Here is a 27,295-nt window from a genome sequence, read left to right on the forward strand (position 1 = left end):
CCAGCAGTCTACCAACAGCCACTGAGATGTGTTAAACACATATTTCATTTCTGAATTGGGTTAGGGTCAGATATGGACTGTCAATGGGATGCTGGTCAGAAGGTCCAAGCATGTTCTACTCATCCTAATTCTGGATGTCTATATTGGTGGCATAGTGTTAATGTAGCTCAACCACAGTGTTAATGATTCAACTATCAAAAACAACGTAACAGTATTTCAAGTTATTCTTCCATGACACTTTGACCACTGCTTTATGGTGTTGTGTGTCACGTTACGTTATTTTAATATCTGCTTTTATCCTCATTGAGTAAAATATTACTGAATTTTTACAAAATGGTAATTTACAATCATTGGCCTTTTGTCTTAAGTCAGTGTGACAAATCCGCCTGCACTGAGGGATGAGCATTGCTTAGATGCCACCTGTCGAAAGACACTGGTTAGCGTCTTGAAAACCTGTTTTTCACCTGATGTTGTCTCTTGATAAATTGACATCAATATCTCCTCCAAACCATACCCATTAGATGTATTACCAGACCCAAACTAGGTCGCAGTTTCTCAACTGGCCTACCTGGTTAAATAAAGACTAAATAAAAAATAACTATATGCAAATAAACCAGTTAATTTATAAACTGTCTGTCTTTATTACCATAAAACAGTGCTTTCAAAAATCACACAGCTTTGACCCTGGACTCTTGATAGCCACACATGCAATCAGAGACAAAACCAGGGCCTGACATCAAAGAGAGGCCACAAGGTATTGAACTGGCATTTTCAAATGTCACACACATCAGTCTGGTCATCACTTTGACCGACAACACACGAAGGGGTCAGGCTCTATTCAATTGGTACGGCTGAAGAGTTGAGTCAGCATGTTGCTACAGACGACAACGTCCTGTTGAAAAGCAGTACAAAGCCACAACCACACAGACATACTTTATCAAGAGCAATGCTTTTATTGGTCTAGTTAATCTGGGTTATTAGGGACATCCCTTGTAATGCTTTACTTGGCTACCACAGGAAGCAAGAAAACTAAATACAAGGACACCGGAAATAATGAAACCTATGTTATTATTCCATAGATWAAAAAAAAAAATGAATTAATTTCTTTAAAAATAAAAAATAAACATTCACCTTGTAATGCAGTGCAGGTTAAAATAGCTTCTAACAATGTCAAGGAGAAAGAGAGGGAGTCAGGTAATATGTCAGAATGGTTTACAGGCACTGGTTAGGAGTACGTAGAAGTTGTCCCTAACAACTGATACAGAATCAGATCTTTTAAAATCCCCCTAATGGTAGGTGAAGGACTAGCGATTGATCCAAGATCTGTTAGGAGCAACTTCTCTTGAACAGTTAAAGACCAATCAAAGAAGAGATGAATGGCGGTAAGACAAGTCATCTTTAGACACAGGCATTAGATGGACAGACAGCTCCCCTACCTGGAGAAACAGGGTACTATCTTACCCTTCAATTACTACTACATACAGAGAGAAGGGAAAGGATTCCCCACACMGATAAATGCAGTATGAATTACAGCTCCTGAGGGTAGCCTGTAGTGAACTGTCTAGTGGAAAAATGGGTATTACTATTAAAGTCACTTGTCTTGAAGTCAGAGGTGGATAACTGCTAAGACRGAAGCATACAGGAGGGCAGGCAATAGGCATAGGAGAGATCTATAGTATTCAAGAAGGAATACAGATCAGGTTAGAGAGGGTAATGTGTCAGACAGAGGAGATAATAAAGTATTGGCGACTGCCTGACGGTAGGTTGCCTGTCATAGCCCAGTCCACATGTGCAAGTTTGATCCAGGAGTGGCACATTGGTTTCCCCCTGTGAAACAGCATATTCTCCAGGTTGGGATGAAGTAACCCCCTAAAGACTGATCTAAGGTCAGTTTTGCATTTCTCCTCCTAATGGTTAAGGTGGGGATAAGGGGATTGATAAACTGATCCTACATCTCTGGTTAGGGGTAACTCCCACCCAGATCAGTACAGTATAGTCCCTCACAGGTCCTGGGGGTTGACGATGGTGAAGTCATAGTCTTTGCTGTGAGTGCTGCCCTCGTCTGGGCTGGAGGAGCCAGACGCTGCGCCCATCAGGGGGTCCTGGAACACCCCCACGCCCTCCGGCTCCACCCTGAGCGAGCCACGGAGCAGTCTGATTGGAGGGGTCCTCTCGGCCCCTCCCTCGGTGGGCTGCTGCTCTCCGTCCTGCGAGACCAGGATGTAGTCGTCCCAATTCTTCCCCTCCGAACCCACAGACAGAGAGGACTCTGGGGGAGATGCCTGCATAGGGAGACAAGGGGCTTGTTCAACACTGCCGCTGACAGGCTGATCTACAAATCACCTTGTATCATAAATAAAGTCACCATTTACCCACAGCGCATCAAAAAATTTGATGCATAGGGGATGTATACGAAGTGGTGGGATATCGGAACGAGTMTGAATGGTCTCTATTTGCAAGTACCAAAGTATGCAAGGTTACACTGCAAAGAGTGTACGTATGAATACAACCATGTGTGTTCACCTGTTGCTCTGACTCCGTGTGCTCATGCTCTTCCTCCTCTCGGTCCTTCTGTTCTCCATCACCGTCGCCACGCTGCGGTGTGGCCTGGAAGGGGTGTTTGTCATGGTGACGGTTGGCGAGCTGTTCTACGATGGCTGCAGCGGCATTGGAGGCATGGTCATAGTGGTCGTCAGCGATGGTGATCTCCTCGTTCTCCTCAGCCTCCAGCAGGCTCTGGTTGAAACGCAGCGCTCCCTTCAGGATGTCCTTGATCTGACGGATTCATTCACAAATACAGACGTTACACACAGAGCAAGTCATGATGAACACACACACAGTACAAAGAACACATGGTTAAATGCCAATATATAATAGCGCCGGAGGAAATGGCTGCCGTTTTACGGTCTCCTAACCAATTGTGCTATTGTGGCTTTTTTTGCAACTTATTTTGTACATAATGTTTCTGCCACCGTCTCTTATGAAGGTGGCAGGACAGCGATTACTCACCTCGTTCTGGAAGAAGCAGACCACCGTAGTCCCTGTGCCCAAGAACACCAAGGTAACCTGCCTAAATGATTACCGACCCGTAGCACTCATGTCTGTAGCCATGAAGTACTTTGAAAGGCTGGTCATGGCTCACAACACCATTATCCCAGAAACCCTAGACCCACTCCAATTTGCATTCCGCCCCAACAGATGATGCACGCTCTACAGCACTCCACACTGCCCTGTACAAAAGGAACACCTATGTGAGAATGCTATTCACTGACTACAGCTCAGCGTTCAACACCATAGTGCTCATTATTAAGCTAAGGACGCTGGGACTAAACACCTCCCTCTGCAACTGGATCCTGGACTTCGACAGGCCGCCCCCAGGTGGCAAGGGTAGGTTACAACACATCTGCCACGCTGATCCTCAACACGGGGGCTCCTCGGGTGCGTGCTCAGTCCCCTACTGTACTCCCTGTTCACTCATGACTGCATGGTCAGGCACGACTCCAACACCATCATTAAGTTTGCCAACGGCACAACAGGGGTAGACCTGATAACCAACAACGAGACAGCCTATAGGGAGGTCAGAAACCTGGCCGTGTGGTGCCAGGACAACAACCTCTCCCTCAACGTGATCAAGACAAAGGAGATGATTGTGGACCACAGGAAAAGGAGAACCGAGCACACCCCCATTCTCATCGACAGGGCTGCAGTGGAGCAGGTGGAGAGCTTCAAGTTCCTTGGTGTCCACATCACCAACAAACTAACATGGTCCAAGCACACCAAGACAGTCGTGAAGAGGGCACGACTAAACCTATTCCCCCTCAGGAGACTGAAAAGATTTTGCATGGGTCCTCAGATCTTCAAAAGGTTCTACAGCTGCACCATCGAGAGCATCCTGACTGGTTGCATCACTGCCTGGTATGGCAACTGCTCAGTCTCCGACCACAAAGCACTAAAGAGGGTAGTGCGAACGGCCCAGTACATCACCGAGGCCAAGCTTCCTGCCATCCAGGACCTCTATACCAGGCGGTGTCAGAAGGCCCTAAAAAATGTTTTGTCAAAGACTCCAGACACCCTAGTAGTAGATTGTTCTCTCTGCTACTGCAGGGCAAGCTGTACCAGAGTGCCAAGTCTAGGTCCAAGAGGCTTCTAAACAGCTTCTACCCCCCAAGCCATAAGACTCCTGAACATCTAGTCAAATAGCTACCCAGACTACGTGCATTGTTCCCCCCCCTTTACGCTGCTGCTACTCCCTGTGTATTATCTACGCAGTCACTAACGCTACCTACATATTACCTGGACTAATCTGTGCCCCCGCACAGTGACTCTGTACCGGTACTCCCTGTATATAGCCCCGCTACTGTTATTTTACTGCTGCTCTTTAATTGTTTATTTGTATTTTTTACTTAACTCTTTTTTTTTAAGGCCTTGTAAGTAAGCATTTCACTGTAAGGTCTACACCTGTTGTATTCGGCACATGTGACAAATAAAATGTGATTTGTTATGCACAAATGCATACACACACCTGTTTGAGTCCAGCCAGTGACACCAACACCTCGTCTTCTTTCTCCAGGTGCTCCTGTAGGATCACCTCCTGGATCTTACCTGAGACAGACAGACATCAGATCACAGTCACAGATATAGCAGTAACACACAGCCAACCAGTTAACCAAATAAAGCCTGTTTTAACCACACAACTGAGTACACGTGTAAACTGATTTAAAATCACTAGATTGCTCAAAACATCACTGTGGTTATAGCTTAACTCAGCGGTTCTCAACTGGTGAGTCATGACTCAGTCTGAGTAAAAACAATGTTTTTCTGAGAAAAATATATATACTCCAGTCTTAACATAAATCGACTAAAACTATGTAGATATGGAATGCCGTTTGGGTCTTTAAGTGTCAAAAAATGTGAAATAAGCTTTTAATTTGACACGTCAAATAACAACTATATTATAGAATGTTGTGTGCTCTGAATTTGCATGTGCAAGCCAAGCGTCACCACTACGATCAGTAACACTGTTAAAGCAGAAKAAATGAAGACATCTGCAAACAAGCACACACCGGCCACAATGCGTTTTCAATCCCACTTTGGTAATAAGACATTTATTTGTTTGACTGAATGGGAAAACTTCTGTAAACATTTGAAATAAGATGCAGGATCAACAAGCAGGTAAAAAAAAAATTGTAAGCAAGGTAGTCCAACATTCTCCCAGACTTGCAACAATCCCAGAGGCTGGGGAGAACGGATGGGGATCCTGCTGCGTCGAGTCCCTACTGCTTCTGCCTGCCAGCCAGCCACATCCCAAGCAATTGCACCTGATTCAACCTAGCCAAAATTAAATACAGAATAATAATGAAGCATTTTGTCAACATTGATAACAGTTTGGAAATTGGAGCCAGGCTGTCACCCTACTATGTTGACTTTGGTTTGCAGTATGATAAAGTCACTCATAAATATCTTTGATACAGATTTTATTAGCAACTTCTGGGATTGCTAGGTAGCTTTAGGTTGGTATCTCGCTAGCACAAATGCAACCACCCTGAAAATATTGACCAGAAACTGCAACCATTTTCAATATTCTTAGCAATGATTTAGGAATCCATGTGACTAAGTATTACCCAYGCAGCCACTTGTTCTCCTATTCTAAATCGAACTTCTGTTCATTAAAATAACTAGCTAGATAAGTAAATAAACAAGCTAGCCTGCTACCTAGCCCTGTTACCCCCAAACTAATGTAATAAGACTGGACCCGACACTTATGTGAAGCTAGCCACAATAAGGATTAGTCAAGTGGAATTTGCAATTCGCTTTCTAAATAAAAGGTCCCTCTTTGAAAGTAATGCAAATGGATAGAAAGTGGATTTACGCAATATTTGGACTAGATAATACTGAACAAGGTTGAAATGTTATGTAAATGCAACAAAAGACCATTAGTTAATTTGACAAAACAAATCTGTTGAAATCACACTGTTGATGTATTAGACTTCAGTATGCATTGGGGCATACTTGTATTTCACTGTAYAGCCTTACCTATGGATTGTGGATCAATGAAATTGGGTTTCAGTCTACTCAGTGACACCCACAGAACACAACTGTGAAGAGTCCACACATTTTTGCAGCGTAGCTCTGGCGGGACTGACTATGGGAAAATCACCTCCCCAGTCTGCCTATTGTGGGTATTGACATTTCTATTGCACTGTACAGCCTTACCTAAGAATACAGTATGCCCCCAATGCAATTCTAAAGTCTAATATATCCACAGAGTGATTTGTCAAATGAACTAATTGTCTTTTGTTGCATTTATATAACATTCCAACCTTGTTTAGCACCAACTATGGCATGATTCTCTATTTGCATCACTTTCAATGGGGGACTTTTATTTTGAAGGCAAACCGCAAGCTTCACATAGGTGGGTCCGACCATCGTTTTAGTATTTGGTTGATGGTCTTGTAACTTATGTGTACAAGTAAATAAAAGGACATTACCCCCTTCTCCCCAATTTTGTGATATCCAATTGCAATCTTGTCTCATCGCTGCAACTCCCCAACGGGCTCGGGAGAGGCAAAGGTTGAGTCACGTGTCCTCCGAAACATGACCCGCCAAACCACTCTTCTAAACACCCGCCCACTTAATCCGGAAGCCAGCCACACCAATGTGTTGGAGGAAACACTGTCCACCTGACGACCAAAGTCAGCCTGCAGGCACCCGGCCCGCCACAAGGAGTCGCTAGAGCGTGATGAGACAAGTAAAGCTAACCCGGCCAAACCCTCCCCTAACCCAGACGACGCTGGGCCAATTGTGCACCGCCCTATGGGACTCCCGGTCACGGCTGGTTGTGACACAGCCTGGGATCGAACCCGGGTCTGTAGTGACACCTCAAGCACTGCTGCACCACTCAGGAGGCCAAATTATGGGTATTTAAAATTATGAAACCTAGGTAGATGGCTAACTATAGCTACTGAAACAGATTGTCGTTTTGCTATGTTTTTTGGGGAGAACATTGTTTGCATCCATCAGCAAGCTCTTTGTTTCTGACCAGCACTGTCCCAGAGCTTGGGGAAGTGTGTGTCTGCCTCATGCGGCAGTGTCAGGTATGCGACACCAAACTTGACCAGCATCATAGCATAAGTATCAGTGAATGGCTATAAAATACGAGTGAGTGTAATCAATGTTTAATAACTACGTAAAAAAAAAATGTATGAACGTGTTAAATTATTATGTGACGTGCAGTCATATTCAGGTCCTGATTGGTCAACAATCTTATTTGTCGGGCCAAGTGTTGAGGTGTATGTGTGTAGAAATGATAATGGACCTATATTTTTAACCTCTGAACTATTTCTCTTCACAGTATTTACAATAGTTATTAGAAGCACTATTTACCAGATTTGGTTGATTGTATGCAAAGCTGTCAGGGCAAAGGGTGGCTACTTTGAAGAATTTCAAATAACCCTCTGAATCAGAGGTGTGGGTAGCTGCCTTAAATCACCGTCCATGTCATCGGCGCCCGGGGAGCAGTTGCTGTTATTTTTATTTAACCTTTATTATTTGACTTGGCAAGCCGGTGGGTTAACTGCCTTGTTCAGGGGCAGAACGACAGAGTTTTACCTTGTTAGCTCTGGGATTTGATCCAGCAACCTTTCGGTTACTGGCCCAARGGTCTAACCACTAGTCTACCTGCCGCCCCTGTTTGTTGGGGGTTAACTGCTCAAGGGCAGAACAGCAGATATTTCTACTACTGTATTGGTAGTATTGTATTGGTAGTATTGTATTGGTAGTATTGTATTGGTAGTACTGTATTGGTAGTACTGTATTGGTAGTAGGTAGACTTACCAATGTGTGTGTTCATCATCTTGGCACAGTACTTGCTCATGGCCTCCAGGTCGTTGATCTGACCCTGCAGGAAGGACACCTGGGCCTCCAACTCTTCCTCCTGACAACACAGAGGGGACAGAGTTAGAYAGAGTTAGAGGGAGAGTGAAAGAGAGAGGGTGGAGAGAAGTGAGATGGCGCAATTAAGATAGGGAGAGAAATAGGAGATAGGTGAGAGACTTGCAGAGACAGAGAGACAGAGCTAGTGAACTCACAGCCTCTTTCTTGCCCATCATGGTCTTGCTGTGGGAGCGGGAGCGAGTGATGTTGAAGAAGGAATCCTTCTTGGTGGCCGAGAGGGGCGGAGACGAGGTGCTGGTGTCACTTTCCCTGGTGACAGGAAGGGGCGGGGATGCGGTGGTGTGACCCCGCCCTCCAGAGAGGCTCTCTATGCTGGGGGAGGAGCTAGCTGTGCTGGAGATTTGGCCTGAAAGAGAGAAACAGACACATGGGCTGTGAGTAGCAGAGAGAGGAGAAGAACAGATGGACCAGTTCAGTTGTCGACAACCTTGGTCCTGGAGAGCTGCATTTGATTATTCAAATACCTGTACCAGGGAGAACTTCCAGGTAGATACAACATGCTGGAACACCAGAGACATCGAAATTAGATACAAATGTCCCAGCCGTTTAAATGTCTTGCTTAAATTCAACAACATGAGCCAACCATAACTCCTGTACAGAAAAGACAAATATTACACAAAGCAAGGGACCTCACAGAAAGCAGGACAAGAACACACCTCCAACACTTAAAGAGTTGCAGTTAGTTTCAGAGTGGGTGGCAAGGAATAATTTAGTCCTAAATATTTCAAAAACTAAAAACCTTGTGTTTGGGACAAATCATTCACTAAATCCTAAACCTCAACTAAATCATGTGGAAATTGACCATGTTGAGGTGARTAAACTGCTTGGAGTAACCCTGGATTGTAAACGGTCATGGTCAAAACATGTTGATAAAACAGTAGCTAAGATGGGTAGAAGTCTGTCCATAATAAAGCACTGCTCTGCCTTCTTAACACTATCAACAAGGTTTGTCACACCTGGAAAACTGTTCAGTCGTGTGCCACAAAAAGGGACTTTTTGCAATTGGGTCAGAACAGGGCAGCACGGCTGGCCGTTGGATGTACACAGAGAGCTAATAAGAATAAGAATAATATGCATGTCAATCTCTCCTGGCTCAAAGTGGAGGAGAGATTGACTTCATCACTACTTGTATTTATGAGAGGTATTGACATGTTGAAAGCACCGAGCTGTCTGTCTAAACTACTGGCACACAGCTCGGACACCCATGCATACCACACAAGACATGCCACCAGAGGTCTCTTCACAATCCCCAAGTCCAGAACAGACTATGGGAGGTACACAGTACTACATAGAGCCAGTACATGGAACTCATCAAGTAACTGACGCAAGCAGTAAAATTAGATAGAAAAAAAAGATCAAAATACACCTTATGGAACAGCGAGGACTCTGAAGCAACAAACACACACATACGATAACATATGCATTATACACATGGATTTAGTACTGTAGATGTGTGGTAGTGGTGGAGTAGGGGCCTGAGAGCCCAGTATGCTGTGAAATCTGAATTATTGTAATGTTTTTAAAATTGTATAAATGTCCTTAATTTTGCTGGACCCCAGGAAGAGTAGCTGCTGCCTTGGCAGGATCCATAAATACAAAACTCTGGACTGCCACAGTACTGCTGGCTTGTAGCGTTCAGTGATTGATTAAGACAAGGGTGAATGGGTGTTTGAACAATACAGCTGATCAATAATGCCATTTATTGGTTGATTAAGTAACCAGGAGGAAAAGAGTACAGAAAGCAAGCAATACTGTGACAGTCAGAGATCAGGGTTGAAACTAACTGGTCAAAGGGAATGAAAAAACATGCCAGCACATCACACATACACCACACACACAAGCAAGCAGGTGCTGTGGTAGCAGTTACCTTTTGTGTCAGAGAAAATGTGGGCGGGGACAGAAACCTGAGAGACTCCTCCTGAAACTACATTGAACAGACAGGAGAGTAAGGCTATCGTGTCACTCGTGGACACACACACAGTCCATAGTTGAGTATTGGCTATCATGTGCTTATTGAGTCAACCTTCTCGTGACGCAACTAAGCACCTGTATGTATGGACATGTGAGCTTCAGTGTACCTGTTCAGCGTAAAAGTGTGGGTGTGCGAATGTGCGTGTGTTTCCAACCCTCACCTTTGCTCAGGTGGACAGGCATACTCTCAGACTTGAGTAGACGGTGGTGCTGGGAATGGGGGGGGGTCTGCGTCTGCAGGGGTGCATGGCCTGACAACAAGGGCTCGGCCTGGGGGTGAGGACCCGCAGTTACGGGGGAGGGGGCAGACAGGACCTCGCTATTAATTGGAGAGATGCCGCTGGAGCCACCCCCTGACAGAGCAGGGGCGATGAGCTTCCTACCGAAGCTGAGCAGACTGCTGGAGACCTTGTTGATGTTGAGAGGAGCCATCTTGCCACTGGCACTGAGAGAGGAGAAAAGAGAGAAAGGGTTAGTTAAGCAGAATATTGTGAAACAACAGTGTGTGTGTGTTGTTTGTTACCATGACTGTTCCTCATGCTGTACTGTGTGTGTGTCTGCTTACCGGGTGTTGTTGACCAGGTCCGCTCCTCTGGTCTTGTAATAGTCCAGATTCTGTTGAAACTGGTAGTTGGCTGGCCGAGGATTATTCTAAAGGAAAAGGCATCAGTGAATACAGCTCATTAAATAGTGATCAAATCAATACAAACAGTGATAAAATAGACTGTGTGAAAAATACTGTTGTGTGGGGGATCCCTCARATCCCCTAGTCCCAGATCTGTGCTTTAGCCAACTACTCTGACTACCATGGTCATGACCCAACCGCCTTAAATTGATAAATATCATAAAAACACGTGATTCAGCCACTTTTCTGTTTTTCCCTTCTCGCTCTCCCCCCCTCTTTTCCCTAACCCTCATTCCACCCTCATCTCTTCCGCCTTGAATGTCACCCATCTGCATCAATCCATCCCATCTCCCCCTGTACCACCCCAGGGGGAGATGGGGACGCGTCTGGACAATGCAGTCCAACCCGGGGTGGTTGTGTCACACCGGATCAGACGTCCACGTCTGTCAGGAACACCACACCATGATGGGACCAAGTAGTCACAGTTTACACGGGTCAGTGGTCAAATGGAGGAGACTGGACAGGACAGAATGTGTCCCGGAGCCAGGACAGCTTGTGTGTGTTCTTACCTTGGGATCTCTGAGGAAGAGAGCCTTGTGTAGTAGGGTGTGGATGTCTCCTATAGGTGGGTAGTGCATTAGAAGGCCAAGACAGGTCTGGAAGTTACTCGCTATCACTGAGACACAGGAAAAAACTAAGAGTTAGCAAGGCTCCGTGACAGACACACTAGCTAGCAGACAGACAGCCTACCTGTCTGTCTGCTAGCGTATCAGGCAGGCTGGCTGAATAGCTGGTTGACTATGGCTGACTGTCTGAATGACTGGCTGAACGACGACGTCCGACAGACAATGGCTGGCGACCACAGCAGGCCGAACGACCACAGCAGGCCGAACGACCACAGCAGGCCGAATAGCATACTACGGCCGGCCGAATGGCAAACCAACCATCTATGTGACTGACATGTATTGATGGGCAGTGAGGCAGGTCCTTACAGGCATCTCTGATGTAGAGCAGCATGGCTACGAAGACATAGTCCACCAGGTCTAGAGTGATGCTGTCAGCAAACAGGGCATCCCACACCACCAACAGGTCCTGCAGGGGGAACTCACGGCCAAACAGCAGACGCACCCAGCGGCTAGGGACGCAAACACACATACACTTAAACAGACGCAGGCAGACACCCACATTTAAACAGATGCAGGCAGACAATACACAGACAGGTGGCAGTACTCACATGCCGTATATCTGCGGGGCGATCTCCAGGCGGTTGACGTGCATGTGCAGCTCCACGTCGTGCTTCTTCACCAGCTGGTCCTGGATGCGGTTCACTTTGGTCACTATGGCAACGGACGGCCCCGAGTCCTGCGGACGGGCGAACGGCATGCTGGTCATCATCTCGTCCTTCCCCTGAGGAGAACGTTCACACAACATCAACAGTGTTCAGATGATGTCAACAGTGGAATAACATGAACATAAAATACAACGCCGATATACATTAGAACAGCAGAAGCAGCAGCTATAATGGAGCTTCAGTAGCCGGTGAGTGTTACAACTTTTCACTTAAAGAGAATATTAACAAGAGCACTGACCCGTCTGACTTCTCTCTCGAAGCTGGAGAACCAGGGTTCTGCTGTCTCCATCAGCTGGGAGAACATGGCACTGCAGAACACAGACACACAGAGGAGAACGGAGTCATATGGACTGGGTCTCAACAAGAACATGTTAGAAGTCTCTGACCTGTCCATATGATTTCCACATTTAGAATGTAGAAGAATGTCAAATTAATATTTCACTCACTAGGCGTCATGTTCATGGAACATAGGATTCAGTAGAGACAGCATCTCCTCACTGTGGACCAAAGACAAACGCATTAGATCAACACATAAACCAATTTGGAGGAATGGACAGCATAGGGTGTAACTGAAGGGTAGGAGATAGATGTGAAGTAGGGGTGCCGGTGTGAATGACCTGGGGTAGGCGGTCTCGCTGGCGTGCTGAAAGGCCTGATGGTCACAGTGCAAGACAAACACGATAGGAGCCAACAACTCATGCATTCCCTGCAGACAGAGACAGCGAGGTCAGCGAGGTCACAGATACAGAGAGACAGAAAGAGAACATGATTCAGCATGGCCTGTGTTTCTCTCAGCGTGATGCACGAGTTGTGTTATCAGCATTGACAGAGCATCATTAAACTTAATTAACCAGTGGCCAGCTGTATGTCACTTCCTGTTAGAACATTGACTGGGCATCCATGCTCTCCCTGTGTAGCACAATGTGGACAGTACACGGTCTAGTCTAGGAGTTGCAACAGCATGCCTGGTGGCCCTGTCATGGTGTGGAAATCTAACATTGTGTTCCTGTTCAACTTGTAACTAATGGTGTACCTGTTTGTACAGTAGCAGTTCGTTCTCTCGGGCGTAACAGAACAAGATGTCTGTTAGCTTGGTCCTGACAGCCTCGTCTTGGAAGTAACGCATCTCAGGAAAGCTACAGACAGAAAAGAGGAACAAGAGGATAGCGGGAGAGAAGAGAAAAAATCAAATAAAAACGAGAGATAAGTGAAGGGAAAGAAAAGTTAAGATGGTGTTTATATGAGAGGCATACAGTAGACAGGAGAAGGACTTTAGTTGACATTATTTGATAACCAGAGCTGTATTTAAAGGTAGCAGACTCACGTTCTCATCACATCCTGTTTGATCATCCCTCTCAGCTCTTTGTCCTGGAAGAACTTGTTCCACAGGCTCTGGACAAGAGGGAGAGGAGCGCAGAGGGACATATGAACCAGGAAATACACCATAAACCCATTCACCATACTTATATGTTACAATACATTATAACACAATATAGGGACATACAGGTAACTGCCAAAATAATGGAAACACTTGAGTACATTTGAGGGAAACAAAGTATATTGAAAGCAGGTGCTTCCACACAGGTTGGGTTCCAGAGTTAATTAAGCAATTAACATCTCATCATGATTAGGATCATGTATAAAAATGCTGGGCAGGCCACTATTTTGGCTKCCACGGCTATGCCCTCATAGGATGACAATGCCCCATCCACAGGGCAAGACTGTTTACTGAATGGTTTGATGAGCATGAAAATGTAAACCACATGCTATGGCCCGCTCATTCACCAGATCTCACCCCAATTAAACACCTATGGGAGATTCTGGAGACAGTGCCTAAGACAGCGTTTTCAACCACCAACAAAACACTAAATTATGGGATTTCTTGTGGAAGAAGGTCTCGAATCTATGCCAAGGTGCATCGAAGCTGTTCTGGCTCGTGGTGGCCCAACACCCTATTACGACACTAGGTTGGTGTTTCCTTTATTTTGGCAGTTACCTGTACATCATAATAAAGGTTTGATATACATTTACAACAGGGATACCCCCTTAGTCCTGTGATAGAGGGATATTTAGACGTCCATATACCCCATTATGGATAAGGAGGTGTATTCAGAGACACTCAGGCTACACTACACTTACCCCCTCGTCCTGTGAGAGTGGATTGTTGACCACCAGGTCCTGCTGGCCTGCAGCTTTACGGGGGTTGGTGATGTGCTGAGACGAGAGGGGAGAGAGTCAGTGACTGGCATACACACACACACACACACACACACAGAGACACACAATAACTCACAGTCTCTTTGATCTTCTCATACTGGGCTCGCAGCTCCTTGGTCTTGTTAAGCCATTGGCTCTTATCCTCAGGAAGGACCTCCAGGTACAACTAGAGGACAACAGAAATGCTAGAACTTCCTTCAGATACCATCGACCGCACAGAAGCAAATAAAACACTATAGATAAAACACCTTTCACACAACAGAGTCATATCAGTGTTAACTTAAAATCCATTGCTCCTCCCGAGTGGCGCAGCGCATTACTACAGATCCTGGTTCGATACCGGGCTGTGTCGCAGCCGGCCGCGACCGGGAGACCCATGAGGCGACGCACAATTGGCCTAGCGTCGTCCGGGTTAGGGGAGGTTTTGGCCGGCCGGGATGTCCTTGTCTTGTCGCACTCTAGTGACTCCTGTGGCGGGCCCGGTGCATTCATGCTGACACGGTCACCAGCTGTACAGTGTTTTCTCCCACACATTGGTGCGGCTGGCTTCCATGTTAAGCGTGCATTGTGTCAAGAAGCAGTGTGGCTTGGCAGGGTTTTGTTTCGGAGGACGCACGGCTCTCGATCTTCGCCTCTCCTGAGTCCGTACGGGAGTTGCAGCGATGAAACAAGACTAACTACCAATTGGATATGACAAAAATCAGGGAGAAAAAGGGGTTATAACATTTTTATTAAAACCTTTCAATCCATTACCTAGGTCTAGATAATCAGATAAGACACAGCCATACAGATTATTCTGAAGAGAAAGAAACCTGAGAGCCATCTTTGTGAGTGGTTTACCTTCCAGCACACACTGCGGAATCGGCTGCTCCGCAATCGGCCGCTGATGCCTGCCTGCCGAATCCTGGCCAGATAATTACTGTTCAGGAACAAGTCATCCCATTCTTTCCTTCGGACGGAGGGCGGGAGGGAGGTAGGTAACGGGAGAGACGAGAAGAGGTTTTAGTGAGTTTGTGCAATTTTATTTAATCTAATGTGCAATACGCAGAAAATTAGATCTGCATGTGACATGGACCAAAATATAAATCACACGCACACATTAAGCATGAACACACACAGCAACATGAGTTCTTACCTGTAGGAAAGGAAGGTGGACTCAGACTCTGAGTAAGACAACCTGCTACTATCCAGAGATCCTCCTGTAAAACAAACAAAGCAGTTGACACACGCAGCCACTAGAAGGCGGCATAGACACCAATTACATGGATCAGTGAGGCTCATCTTCAACGTAATGGATGTTTGAACGCATCCTTTTCTCTGACAGATTTCAATAGGCATGTTCAATAGCATGGTTTCTACCACATTACATTTACCAKTGAAATCATGTCATGGGGAAAAGGACAGAGGTATGTCTTAGAGTATTTCTCAAGCGTGAGGAAGTCACAAACCTAAATCATCATAAATAATAACTCATTTGCCCTGCAGGTTAACACACACACACTCCTGGGAGCTGTCAATCAACATTAGTTACAAAAGTGTATCATGTGACGTTGCTCTGGGGACACTCACTATGAAAATTCATTAGCTAAACACGCTAACCCTTCTTTCGTCCGCAGGCGTCATCAGCTGTGTTCATAACTCACCGTTATACAATCCACTACACACTCCTTACCTTTCTCCATCAATATTTCCTTTGTCAGTCTTTCATTATCCCCACATTCAACTACCTCGCCCCCCCGACTCTCCTTCACTCGTCATTAAATGGTGTTTGGTTATGAAGATGAAGTGTTAATAACTGCTTAATTAAGCCTCAAATAGTTGCTATAAAGGGTTAACATGTAAATATAGCTTTAATGAACATGTATTTGGGTTGACTCACCACGGCTGCGGTTCTTGTTAAAGTTGTGGAGAGGGTCGAAGCCAGTCTCCTGCTCTCCCTCAGGCTGGAGAGGGTGGTGGGTCTCAAAGTTAGGGTGCTGCATGACCACCACACAACCGAACCTGGGATGAGAACAACAGGAGGGGTTAAAACTACTTGTGTACCACCACAGAACAAGAATTAACACAACACCACAGAACAAGAGTAGGATGACTGCAGCAGTAAACACCATAGAGTAAGAACAAAACTGAACACCACAGAGCAAGAGGACTCATCTGATAAAAGATCCCTTAATAGAAAATGACTCAAGTAAAAGTCACCCAGTAAAATTCTACTTGAGTAAAAGTATTTGGTTTAAAATATACTTAAGTATCAAATGTAACTACTAAAATATACTTAAGTATCAAAAMAAAGTATAAATCATTTCAAATGAATTATATTAAGCAAACCAGACGGCAACAMTATTGTTTTTAAAATGTACAGATAGCCAGAGGCACACTCATTTACAAACGAAGCATGTATGTTTAGTGAGTCCGCCAGATCAGAGGCAGTAGAGATGACCAGGAATGTTCTGTGGATGTGTGAAGTGGACCATTTTCTTGTCCTGCTAAACATTCAAAATGTAACGAGTACTTTTGGGTGTCAAGGAAAATGTTTGGAGTAAAAAGTTCATATACTTTTTTCTTAAGGAATGTAGTGAAGTAAAAGTTATCAAAAATTAGAGTATAGATACCCCCCCAAAAAGTACTTAAAAATACTGCTTAAGTAGTTAAGTATTTTACACCACTGMGACTAAGTTTAGTAGAGCAATCAAAAACAGAACAAATATACATGTTCTGTACCCAGTAGGTTACTCAGGTCCTCTGGCACTGGCCTTTTAACTATCCCAAAGCRTACGACCAGGAGGCAGCCATCGTTACTACGCCCCCAGCCTCAGAAATAGCCTGCTAGAGAACCTGAGGGGGGSCGAAACTGTGGACATGTTTTAAATTTGCTTCTCCTTAGTGTGCTTTTTAGTCAGTAGTTTTTATTGTTATTGTTTTGTTTCTTATCCTCTTAAGCGTATTGTGCAGTAAATATTTCAGTTTTTATTTTCATTCCTTTTTTTCCATGTGAAGCACATTGAGTTACATTCCATGTCTGAAATGTGCTGTATAAATAAAGTTAGATTTACTAATAATATTATCCAGTTCAGCTCCAGGCCTATGCTTTTTGTCTTTGTTCCATGTCAGTACTTACAGTCACAACGTTGTGTTTCTCCTCAGCCGAGACTCAGGAAAGATGAGGGTTTAGGCTATCTGAGAGAAACACAAAGAGACATTCAGGACAATGTCCCTGGGTATAAATAGGATCACTTGGGGGAATTCAACACAAGACAAGGCAACATAAGGCTACGCAGTATAGGCTAGGCTTGTGCGGTATACCGTACACAACTACTTATACAAGTTAACTATCAAAGATATGCCAAATAAACTACTCCATCTCAGGTCTCCAACTATCCACATGGTTTGCTAACCAAATGGCTAGCTTGCAAGATCAAGCTTCTTGGTTACGACAGATACAATCAATTCCCTCCTGGATCAAGATCCCAGCTGCCTAAATGGGTTTTGTGCGTCAAATGATGTTTGGAAAGTAATAGTGCCCCTTGTGTGCATTGCCAGTAATACCGAATACCTCATTATGGTACAGGAACAGTATGAAAGAGTGGGTACTGGCCAACCCTAGTGTAGGCTACTCAAATGTCTCGAGTGGCTTTGGAAGATCACTGACATAGGATACACTGATTTAATAAGACAGAATGGACTAGATTTGAAAAATAACACGTCTCATTTTACAAAGGAAAACATTCTAATCACATACAGAGACAGTCAAGTGGCTTGTGCATAAAAACAACCACCTCCATGGAGGAAGAGCACCGAGCAGGGATAGCCCAGGGAATTCTCACCCCATATTCACTATGGCATTTCAGACTGACAGCTCTGTGGGAGATCTGTGACAAATGAAAGACAAACATTGACACTACATGCTCCTACCAAAAGAAAAGAAATGACCAATCAAGACGTTTCACATAACAGTACAATGACACGGACATTGAGCAGGACTCTTACAGAACTAGTCGACGACATGCCGTTCATCAAAAGACGAAATGTTTTAAAATTTTCCTCAAACCATGTTGATTTAATTAAGGTTAAACCCGTGGGCCACCCGAGGGACATAGCGCTCTAAACAACTGCATCGCTAGAGGCGTCACTACAGACCCGGGTTCGACCCCAGGCTGTGTCGCAGCCAGCCGCGACCAGGAGAGGCATGAGGCGGCGCACAATTGGCCCAGCATRGCCGGGTTAGCGGAGGGCTTGGCCGGCCAGGATGTCCTTGTCCCGTCACACTCTAGCGACTTCGGTAGCCAGCTGTACAGGGTTTCCTCCGACACATTGGTTCGGCTGTCTTCCGGGTTAAGCGAGCAGTGTGTCATGAAACAGTGCGGCTGGGCGGGGGACACATGGCTTCCGACCTTCGCCTCTCCAGAGTCCGTACGGGAGTTGCAGGGATGGGACAAYACTGTAAATACCAAATTGGGTATGGCAAAATTGGGGAGAAAAAAAAAGAGGGGTAAAAAGTACCTCCCAAAATAAAAATAACAACAACAAAAAAGATTTGTTAAACCCCGCCACCTTTCCATTATTTATCCTGGATGGGCGTCTGCCATGGTTATGTGTGTGTGTGTGTGTGTGTGTGTGTGTGTGTGTGTACTTGGGTTATCACAATACCTGATTTTCCATGGCAAAAAGGAAAGCAAAGACATTTCCTTGCGATGATACCTCGGAGTATTGCGATGCCGGTAACGTGACAACCCTAGTGCGTACACATAGGCTTAGCCTACATAACACACAATTCCTTCCACTGCAGCAGCGAGAGCATTATGCATTTTCCTTTATTAATTATGGAAATCACCCAACAAAGGCATCTCCTTAAACCCATTAACGAGGCGCGTGGAACCCGGCTTTGATAAATCAACCGCGCACACTATCAAAATAGAAATAATTTTATATGCGTACTCTATGCTCCTGTATGGCTCTGCAACATCTGTTCCTCACAAAGACTAATGCCTTCAAGTCATCTGAGTTTTRCCCCCCCTTTTAAAAGACAATATCCCATTAAATCATTTAAACTAATCTCCAACAATAGCTAGAGACATGCTGTGAATAGGTCAATAATAATGCACTGCATTTCATCATGTTGAAGTAGAACAGATTCTGTTCAGAGTTAGGCATGTTTCAGAAGTGTCTGAAGGGCTCGAAACTCAGAACTATAGGTGAGGTTCCTTATAGAGGAGTTCTTTACCATAGTTGAATAGTTTCATTCATTATGCCTCTACTCCCAGAATCCAGAGGCTATTACAACATTCTGAATTCCAGGAAGAGGAAACCTAAGGAATAACTGATTAATGACTGAATCTTGTAATTCTGAACAGGATGTTGAGATCCTCATGTAAAATCACTCACTACTCAGGCTAAGGGAATGTAACAGAGTGGCTGTACAACTGAGCAGTGCTGTGTGTTGCATGTTGTCAGGTGGAAGGTTTCACTTACATTCTAAAAGTTATCCTCCAGAGACTAATGTTCTGCTCTGCAACAACGGCAAACTTCTCTGCGCAATAAACACATTAAGTACTGCATAATGTACTACATATCACCGGGAGATACGTCAATAATTCACTGAATTAATTTTTTATGATGTAATCAAATAAATACATAATGGAAGGCATTAATAAACCACTGGGTAAATTGCTTGCACTGCTATCTACAAACTTACATTGGGATGAGAGGATACTTTGTGTGTGTGTGTGTGTATATATATATATATATATATATACACACAAAGTATCTTCTCATCCCAATGTAAGTTTGTAGATATATATATATATATACACACAAAGTATCTTCTCATCCCAATGTAAGTTTGTATATATACACTGCTCAAAAAAATAAAGGGAACACTTAAACAACACAATGTAACTCCAAGTCAATCACACTTCTGTGAAATCAAAACTGTCCACTTAGGAAGCAACACTGATTGGACAAATTATACATTTCACATGCGTTGGTGCAAATTGGAATAAAAAAGGCGAAATCTATAGGCAATAGGCAAGACACCCCCAAAAAAAGGAGTGATTCTGCATGGATGACCAGCAGACCCACTTCTCAGTTCCTATGCTTCCTGGCTGATGTTTATTTGTCACTTTTGAATCTGGCGGTCTCTCATCTCTAGTGTAGCATTGAGACGGAGTCTACAACCCACACAAGTTTGGCTCAGCGTAGTGCATTCATCCAGTGATTGCACATCTAATATAGCGAGCGTTAGAGCAATAAAATGTCAGTCTTGTCTATTCTGTTCACGTATTGCACGCTAGGAGGCTACTCAGGACACAGGCCAGTACATCAGTAGACGGGAGGACCGTAGAGGGCAACAACTCATGCAGGCAGGGACCCTCCTCCGCCATTCTGCAAGAGGTGCACTCCAGAGCCCTGCAAAATGACCTCCAGCACCACAAATGTGGCCATCGGCCCTCATACCACCCTCATGAGTCTGTTCTGACCGTTTGAGCAGACAATGCACATTTGTGGCCTGCTGGAGGTCATTTTGCAGGGCGCTGCAGTGCACCTCCTTGCACAAGCGGAGTAGCGGTCCTGCGCTGGGTTGTTGCCCTCCTACGGCCTCCTCCACGTCTCCTATGTACTGGCCTGTCTCCTGGTAGCGCCTCCATGCTCGTGACATTACGCTGACAGACACAGCAAACCTTTTTCCACAGCTCGCATTGATGTGCCATCATGGATGGAACTGCACTACCTGAGCACTTGTGTGGGTTGTAGCTCCTTCATGCTACCACTAGAGTGAGAGCACCACCAGCATTCAAAAGTGACCAAAACATCAGCCAGGAAGCATAGGAACTGAGAAGTGGTCTGTGGTCACCACCTGCAGAAATCACTCCTTTTTTGGGGTGTTCTTTGCTAATTGCCTATAATTTCCACCTTTTGTCTATTCCATTTCACAACAGCATGTGGAAATTTATTGTCAATCAGTGTTGCTTCTAAGTGGACAGTTTATTGATTTCACAGAAGTGTGATTGACTTGGAGTACATTGTGTTGTTTAAGTGTCCCTTTTATTTTTTGAGCAGTGTATATATATATATAGATTATATATATATATATTCATATAGAAGATATGTACTATATATATATATATATATATATTATATATTATAGAGCATATATATATAATATATATAGTATGTGGACATCGCTTCAAATAAGTGGATTTGGCCATTTCAGCCACACCCGTTGCTGACAGGTGTATAAAAATCGAGCACACAGCCATGCAATCTCCATAGACAAAGATTGGCACTAGAATGGCCTTACGAAAGAGCTCAGTGACTTTTAAAGTGGCACTGTCACAGATTGCCCCCTTTCCAACAATTCTATTTTTCTAGGAGCAACAAAGGCTCAGCCACAAAGTGGTATGCCACACAAGCTCACAGAACTGGACCGCAGAGTGCTGAAGCGGGAGTGGGTAAAAATCGTCTTTCCTTGGTTGCAACACTCACTACCGAGTTCCAAACTGCCTCTGGATGCAAAGTCAGCACAATGTTTGTCCCGGGGACGAGCAGCCGCACACAAGCCTAAGATCACCATGTGCAATACCAAGCGCCGGCTGGAGTGGTGTAAAGCTCGCTGCCATTTGACTCTGGAGCAGCGGAAAAGTGTTCTATGGCGTGATGCTTCACCATCTGGCAGTCCAACAAACTAATCTCCACATACTTTCGGTCATGTAGTGTACTTGCCTGTGATTTAGCCTACTGTAACAAGGTCCACTGAATCCCACCTCTGTGTGGAAAAAAAGGGTCCACTGSGAACCAAACAGAACAAAACAGGGAGGGACCTACCTTAACTTGTCCAATAAGAAAAGCTTGTTCATATTAATTTGCAAAACATTTTGCTACGTGTGCAGTAATGAATACAACCCAGGCATTTGAAGAATGAAGATAGTCTGTAAGCCATTAACAGAAATCATCATGACACATTTGAGTCCTCCTGCCCTGACCTGTACATGACCTCAGCCAGTAGCCTAGAAACATTATCCTAGTTGATTGAAGGTACGATGAGAACACATTAAAGAAACAGAAGGCTAAATTAGACAAACACCATACAAAATAAAATGAGAAATGCAAGTGAAATACATATAGCTACACCTTCATACCATCAGGGATATTAATAGAGCACCATTATGATTCACTTCCTCTTTACTATAAACAGATGGAGAACATCCCTTGCTGTGAAGAGGTGAAGTTAGTGTGTGTGTGAGAGAGCGAGACGTAGGACTCGGAAGGCCCAAAACGGTTGAAAACCAATCGGGTATGAACTGAGCTAGACAGAGAGGCTGCGTAGCTTCTGCCCAGAGCCACAAAGCTCGTCTGCTTTCTGTGAGGCTTTGATTATGGTGTTTTAGAACAGCAGATCAGCTGAGAGGCCCTGGGCATTCTGAGTTCTGACAACACTGGAGACAACAGCAGTACAGCAGAATATACTGAGGAATAACAGAAACAGAGAAGGGTACTTCAGTGCCAGTAGAGAGGACTAGCCTGACGGCTTTCATGTGACTGAGGGGCCATTTTAGTGGATGTAGTACACTATACAGATTGCTATCAAGAGGACTCCGGAACAATGAAATGGAACTTTCATGTGCATTAATAACAAACTTGTATTCCATACGTAAATAAGAATAAAATTGTCAAATAACTAGCCTAGTTGGTTTAGCAAGGGAAAAAGACAGGAACATCCCAGCTAGCCATGATTGGCTGAGATTATGGATGGGCTGGACATGCTGGGAGATGAGTTTGGATTGGTCTGCCATGCATCTGTCTATAACATGAGCTGTTCAGTATGTATAGGCAGCCCTTTTCACTGCACCGTTTTTGAAAGATATAATCTTAGCTATCGAGAATAACCATTTTTGCTACTTTTCTCAACAACAACACTTTCTGCACACGCCACAGTCAGTGTGAACCGGAGTGACTTAACAACGCTGGCCAAACAAGATGTACCTACAAACAAAAAGAGTTCAATGGTTCCAGTCTGCCATGAAGCGTTCATCCATGTATGCTGGTAAGAGTCTAGRTACATTTTCAAAGCTAAGTTTCAAATTTAAAAGTTATTTTCTTTCCAAGTTAAAGCGTACTGTTAGCTAGCTAGCGAACGTTGGCATGCTAGCTAAGGTTACTTGTATGATCTGTGTAGTAATATGATTCAAATCAGAAATCACTTTGTATTACTAGTTAAAGCCTAATGTTAGCTAGCTAACATTGAACTTAGTTGGTTTGCTTTCGCTACCTGCAGATTCATACTACAGCTATGACAATGTTTGTATTGGTACAGTGCCTTCAGAAAGTATTCAGACCCCTTGACATTTTCCACATTTTGTTAGGTTACAGCCTAATTTTAAAATTGATTAAATAGTTTCCCCCCACTCATTAATCTACACAATCTATTCACTACCCAGGGAGTTGTTTCTCTGAGACTGTCACCCCCGCTTGCTCTATAGAGGTTAGGCTGAGGTTTCTGATAAGCAATTTGTGACAAACGTATTGGCAAAAAAGTCCTACACTAGCTAATATCAGTCATTGTTCGGTGACTGAACAGTTAGGGGTCAAAACAACATGACACACTGACATAGGTCACCCGTTTCAGGAAACTAGGCGTATGTCGCGGGTCACTACATCACAGAAAGGCCGTTTGAACGTAATTTTTTTTTAAATCAAAATGCGTGTATCGCGCAGTAAAACTGCATAAGAGTTGTTCTCCACTTTCTTGAGGATCAAGTTTTGAATTTGTATTATCATCTACATTTATGATGAGTATTTCTGTTGAAACGATGTGGCTATGCAAAATCACTGGATGTTTTTGGAACTAGTGAATGTAACGCGCCAATGTAAACTCAGATTTTTATATATAAATATCAACTTTATCAAACAAAACATACATGCATTGTGTAACATGAAGTCCTATGAGTGTCATCTGATGAAGATCATCAAAGGTTAGTGATTAATTTTATCTCTATTTGTGACTCCTATCTTTGGCTGGAAAATGGCTGTGCTTATTGTGGTTTGGTGTGACCTAACATAATCGTTTGTGGTGCTTTCGCTGAAAAGCATATTTTTAAATCGGACACTTTGGTGGGATTAACAACAAGATTACCTTTAAAAATGGTATAAGACACATGTATGTCTGAGGAATTTTAATTATGAGATTTCTGAATTTGGCGCCCTGCACTTTCACTGGCTGTTGTCATATCGATCCCGTTACCGAGATTGCAGCCCTAAGAAGTTAAGAACAAGTGTATCTTTAATTCTATGTAAAACATGTATCTTTCATCAAAGATTATGATGAGTATTTCTGTTATTTGACGTGGCTCTCTGCAATTTCTCCGGATATTTTTGAGGCATTTCTAAACATGGTGCCAATGTAAACAGATTTTTTTATATAAATATGCACATTATCAAACAAAACATACATATATTGTGTAACATGATGTCCTATGAGTGTCATCTGATGAAGATCATCAAAGGTTAGTGATTAATTTTATCTCTATTTCTGCTTTTTGTGACTCCTATCTTTGGCTGGGAAAATGGCTGTGTGTTTTTTGGACTTGGCGGTGAAAACTTGTGTTTTCTATCCAATAGTAATAATAATATGCATATATTAGCATCTGGGACAGAGTAGGAGGCAGTTCACTATGGGCACCAATTCATCCAAAAGTGAAAATGCTGCCCCTTATCCCTAAAACGTTAACAGAAGACTCCACTATTCAAATAACCATTTCTGATGCGTTCGTAAATTCAGTCTGACCATCTACTCCGATTTCAGAGCACTCTCGTCTGAGTGTGCCAGAGCGCAGAATAACTAATGAATTTACGCACACTCAACACCCGTTGAATATGACCACTGTCAGTAAACATCAGCAAAAACGCATAACTAAATTGTTGCCAGCAGCATACTTAGTCACTAACGCTCTGGATAACTTAAAAACAGCCTAACCACCTCTGCTAGGGCGAGTAAAATGGTCAGAGTTTGGGTGGGGGCTAAAGCTTAAGCGGGTGTGAATGATGCTGAATGGATGTAGACAAAGAGCTCTCCAGTAGGTACCAAAACATTTCAAGGCCATTTTCTCAAAAGTGATGTTATAAGTTTATCAACTTTCAAAYCAGAATTACTTTATCATTGTTCCTTAAATGCAGTGTATGATATACCATTTTGTAGCTCTGCGACTCTGCTTTTATCCAATGTAAAACAAACTATTTCAAATGTTGCTACATAAGACCGAATCAAGGCGGTTGGTCACATATTATTGCAGTTTCTCATAAGTGGTTTGCCTCACAATACACAGATCGTTTCGTTTGAGAAGGCTATGTGCTGGCTGGCTGCTCATTTCAGTCCCTGCAGTCAGTGCACCTCGCTCAGAGATCAAAGGTTCGATACTGACAGAACGCTTCTCTTGTGGTACAGACCTCTCCTGTCTGGGCGGCCTCTGGCCAAAACAACTCTTATACAACCTATCTTTGGTACTGTCATTGCACTATGCTGGGTCACGATAGTGTTGTTGGCACCTGTAACTTGGACATAATAAGAACAGGTAGACATAGGCTAGCTAGTGCTTGRCATTGTTTAAAATAAGAAGAAACATAGCTAGCAAACAGCTTTGGACAACATCGGGAGTCTATTGTTTGGACTCCCTGATTTGTGAATCGTTCTGGTGGTTGGAGAAGGAAAATATCCCCAACCATAAAATAGCCGGCTACACACACAAAAAAAACTATCGTCAACAAAAGGCATATTTATAATCTCTAGGAACTCTACTTACCAGGCGTATAGTGAAATATGATCCTCGCTATCAAATAAACGCCTGAATCAAACTGCACCGTAAAATACAGTTTTCTTTATAGAAAAGGTGATCAGACCAATTTCCACCGCAATGACTGTCGATGTGCAATATATTGGCATGATATAGCTAGCAACTAGCTCTACTAGTTAGATGTCCAGCATGGTGGTAGAAAAACAAACATGTCTTTAACTAGGTAGTAACACCATGCATATTTACAATCGCTAGAAAATACTTACGTTGCTGACGTCTAGCTAGTTATATAAACTAGTCGTCAAACTGTTTTGCAAGTTTTTTTCAGGTTAGCGTTCAGGCTAGCTGCACGAGTTTGCACACAGGCCTAGCACTACACTTCCGACATACAGCTCGGTGGCTAAAGACAAATCAATATTGCAAATTCATACAAACGCACGGGTTATTTCCAGTTATTAAAAATGCCATTGCATATACTGTCGTTAAATTTGGGTGTGCATTTTACCTGTTCTGCTCATGCGGGGCTCCCCATTCTGTGCTGTCTTCTGATTGTAAACAGTCGCGAGTCAAGTGGATGTGTGTTGAGGCACAGTTGATAGAACATGTGACTAGGGAGATTAAGTGATTTCAGCGCGTGCGCGAGATGCATAATAATCCCCGAAATAATAAATCGCAAAATAGTAACCTTGTGATATGTTTCATTTATATAGTCTAACATATCCTACATCAAAACATAGCATGCATGAAATGTGCTTCACTGTATTTCCTCTGTCATGTAATGAATCGGCCAATGATGATGAAGATGAGTGTGTGGTGGTGAACTAATGAATGGATCAATCCAATGTATTTATAAAGCCCTTTTTACATCAGCAGATGTCACAAAGTGCTATACAGAAAGCCAGCCTAAAACCCCAAACAGCAAGCAATGCAGACTAGATGTCACGATCGTCGTTACGTGAAATGAACACATATTTAATAACTGAAGACGAAGACCACTTACAAACTAAACAAAACAACAAACGTGAAGCTATAGAATGACAAGTGCAGACACAGGCAACTTACACATAGACATAGACAATCACCCACAAACTACCTAATGACTATGGCTGACTAAATATGGCTCCTAATCAGAGACAACGATAGACAGCTGTCTCTAATTGAGAACCAATCTAGGCAACCATAGACATACATACACCTAGACATACATACACCTAGACTAGACACTGCCCCATAAACATACAAAGCCCCTAGACAATACAAAACACATGCATCCCCCATGTCACACCCTGACCTAACTAAAATGATAAAGAAAACAAAGATAACTAAGGCCAGGGCGTGACACTAGAAGCACGGTGGCTAGGAAAAACTCCTTAGAAAGGCAGGAACATAGGAGAA

General features: G+C 43.7%; 1 protein-coding gene across 2 annotated transcripts; it reads right to left on the bottom strand.

The window, feature by feature from the left end:
• Positions 1 to 1,418: 1,418 nt before the first annotated feature.
• tbc1d5 (TBC1 domain family, member 5) lies at positions 1,419 to 26,495 on the bottom strand. Of its 2 annotated transcripts, XM_023975973.2 has the most exons (23): positions 26,406 to 26,495; positions 17,236 to 17,294; positions 15,997 to 16,118; positions 15,253 to 15,316; positions 14,958 to 15,066; positions 14,194 to 14,283; positions 14,040 to 14,114; positions 13,225 to 13,292; positions 12,934 to 13,036; positions 12,518 to 12,606; positions 12,347 to 12,397; positions 12,139 to 12,208; positions 11,784 to 11,956; positions 11,542 to 11,684; positions 11,119 to 11,225; positions 10,490 to 10,575; positions 10,086 to 10,369; positions 9,821 to 9,877; positions 8,088 to 8,299; positions 7,834 to 7,933; positions 4,523 to 4,602; positions 2,524 to 2,775; positions 1,419 to 2,282 (listed from the first exon to the last, which is right to left on the bottom strand). In XM_023975973.2, the coding sequence occupies exons 3-23, from the start codon at positions 16,097 to 16,099 to the stop codon at positions 2,001 to 2,003; spliced, it is 2,598 nt and encodes an 865-aa protein (XP_023831741.1). In that variant the 5' UTR covers positions 16,100 to 16,118; positions 17,236 to 17,294; positions 26,406 to 26,495; the 3' UTR covers positions 1,419 to 2,000. The 2 variants fall into 2 exon arrangements, with proteins under 2 accessions (XP_023831741.1, XP_023831742.1); XM_023975974.2 differs by lacking the exon at positions 9,821 to 9,877.
• Positions 26,496 to 27,295: the final 800 nt, after the last annotated feature.

The sequence above is a fragment of the Salvelinus sp. IW2-2015 genome, linkage group LG31, assembly GCF_002910315.2.
Source record: "Salvelinus sp. IW2-2015 linkage group LG31, ASM291031v2, whole genome shotgun sequence".
Classification (NCBI taxonomy): domain Eukaryota; kingdom Metazoa; phylum Chordata; class Actinopteri; order Salmoniformes; family Salmonidae; genus Salvelinus; species Salvelinus sp. IW2-2015.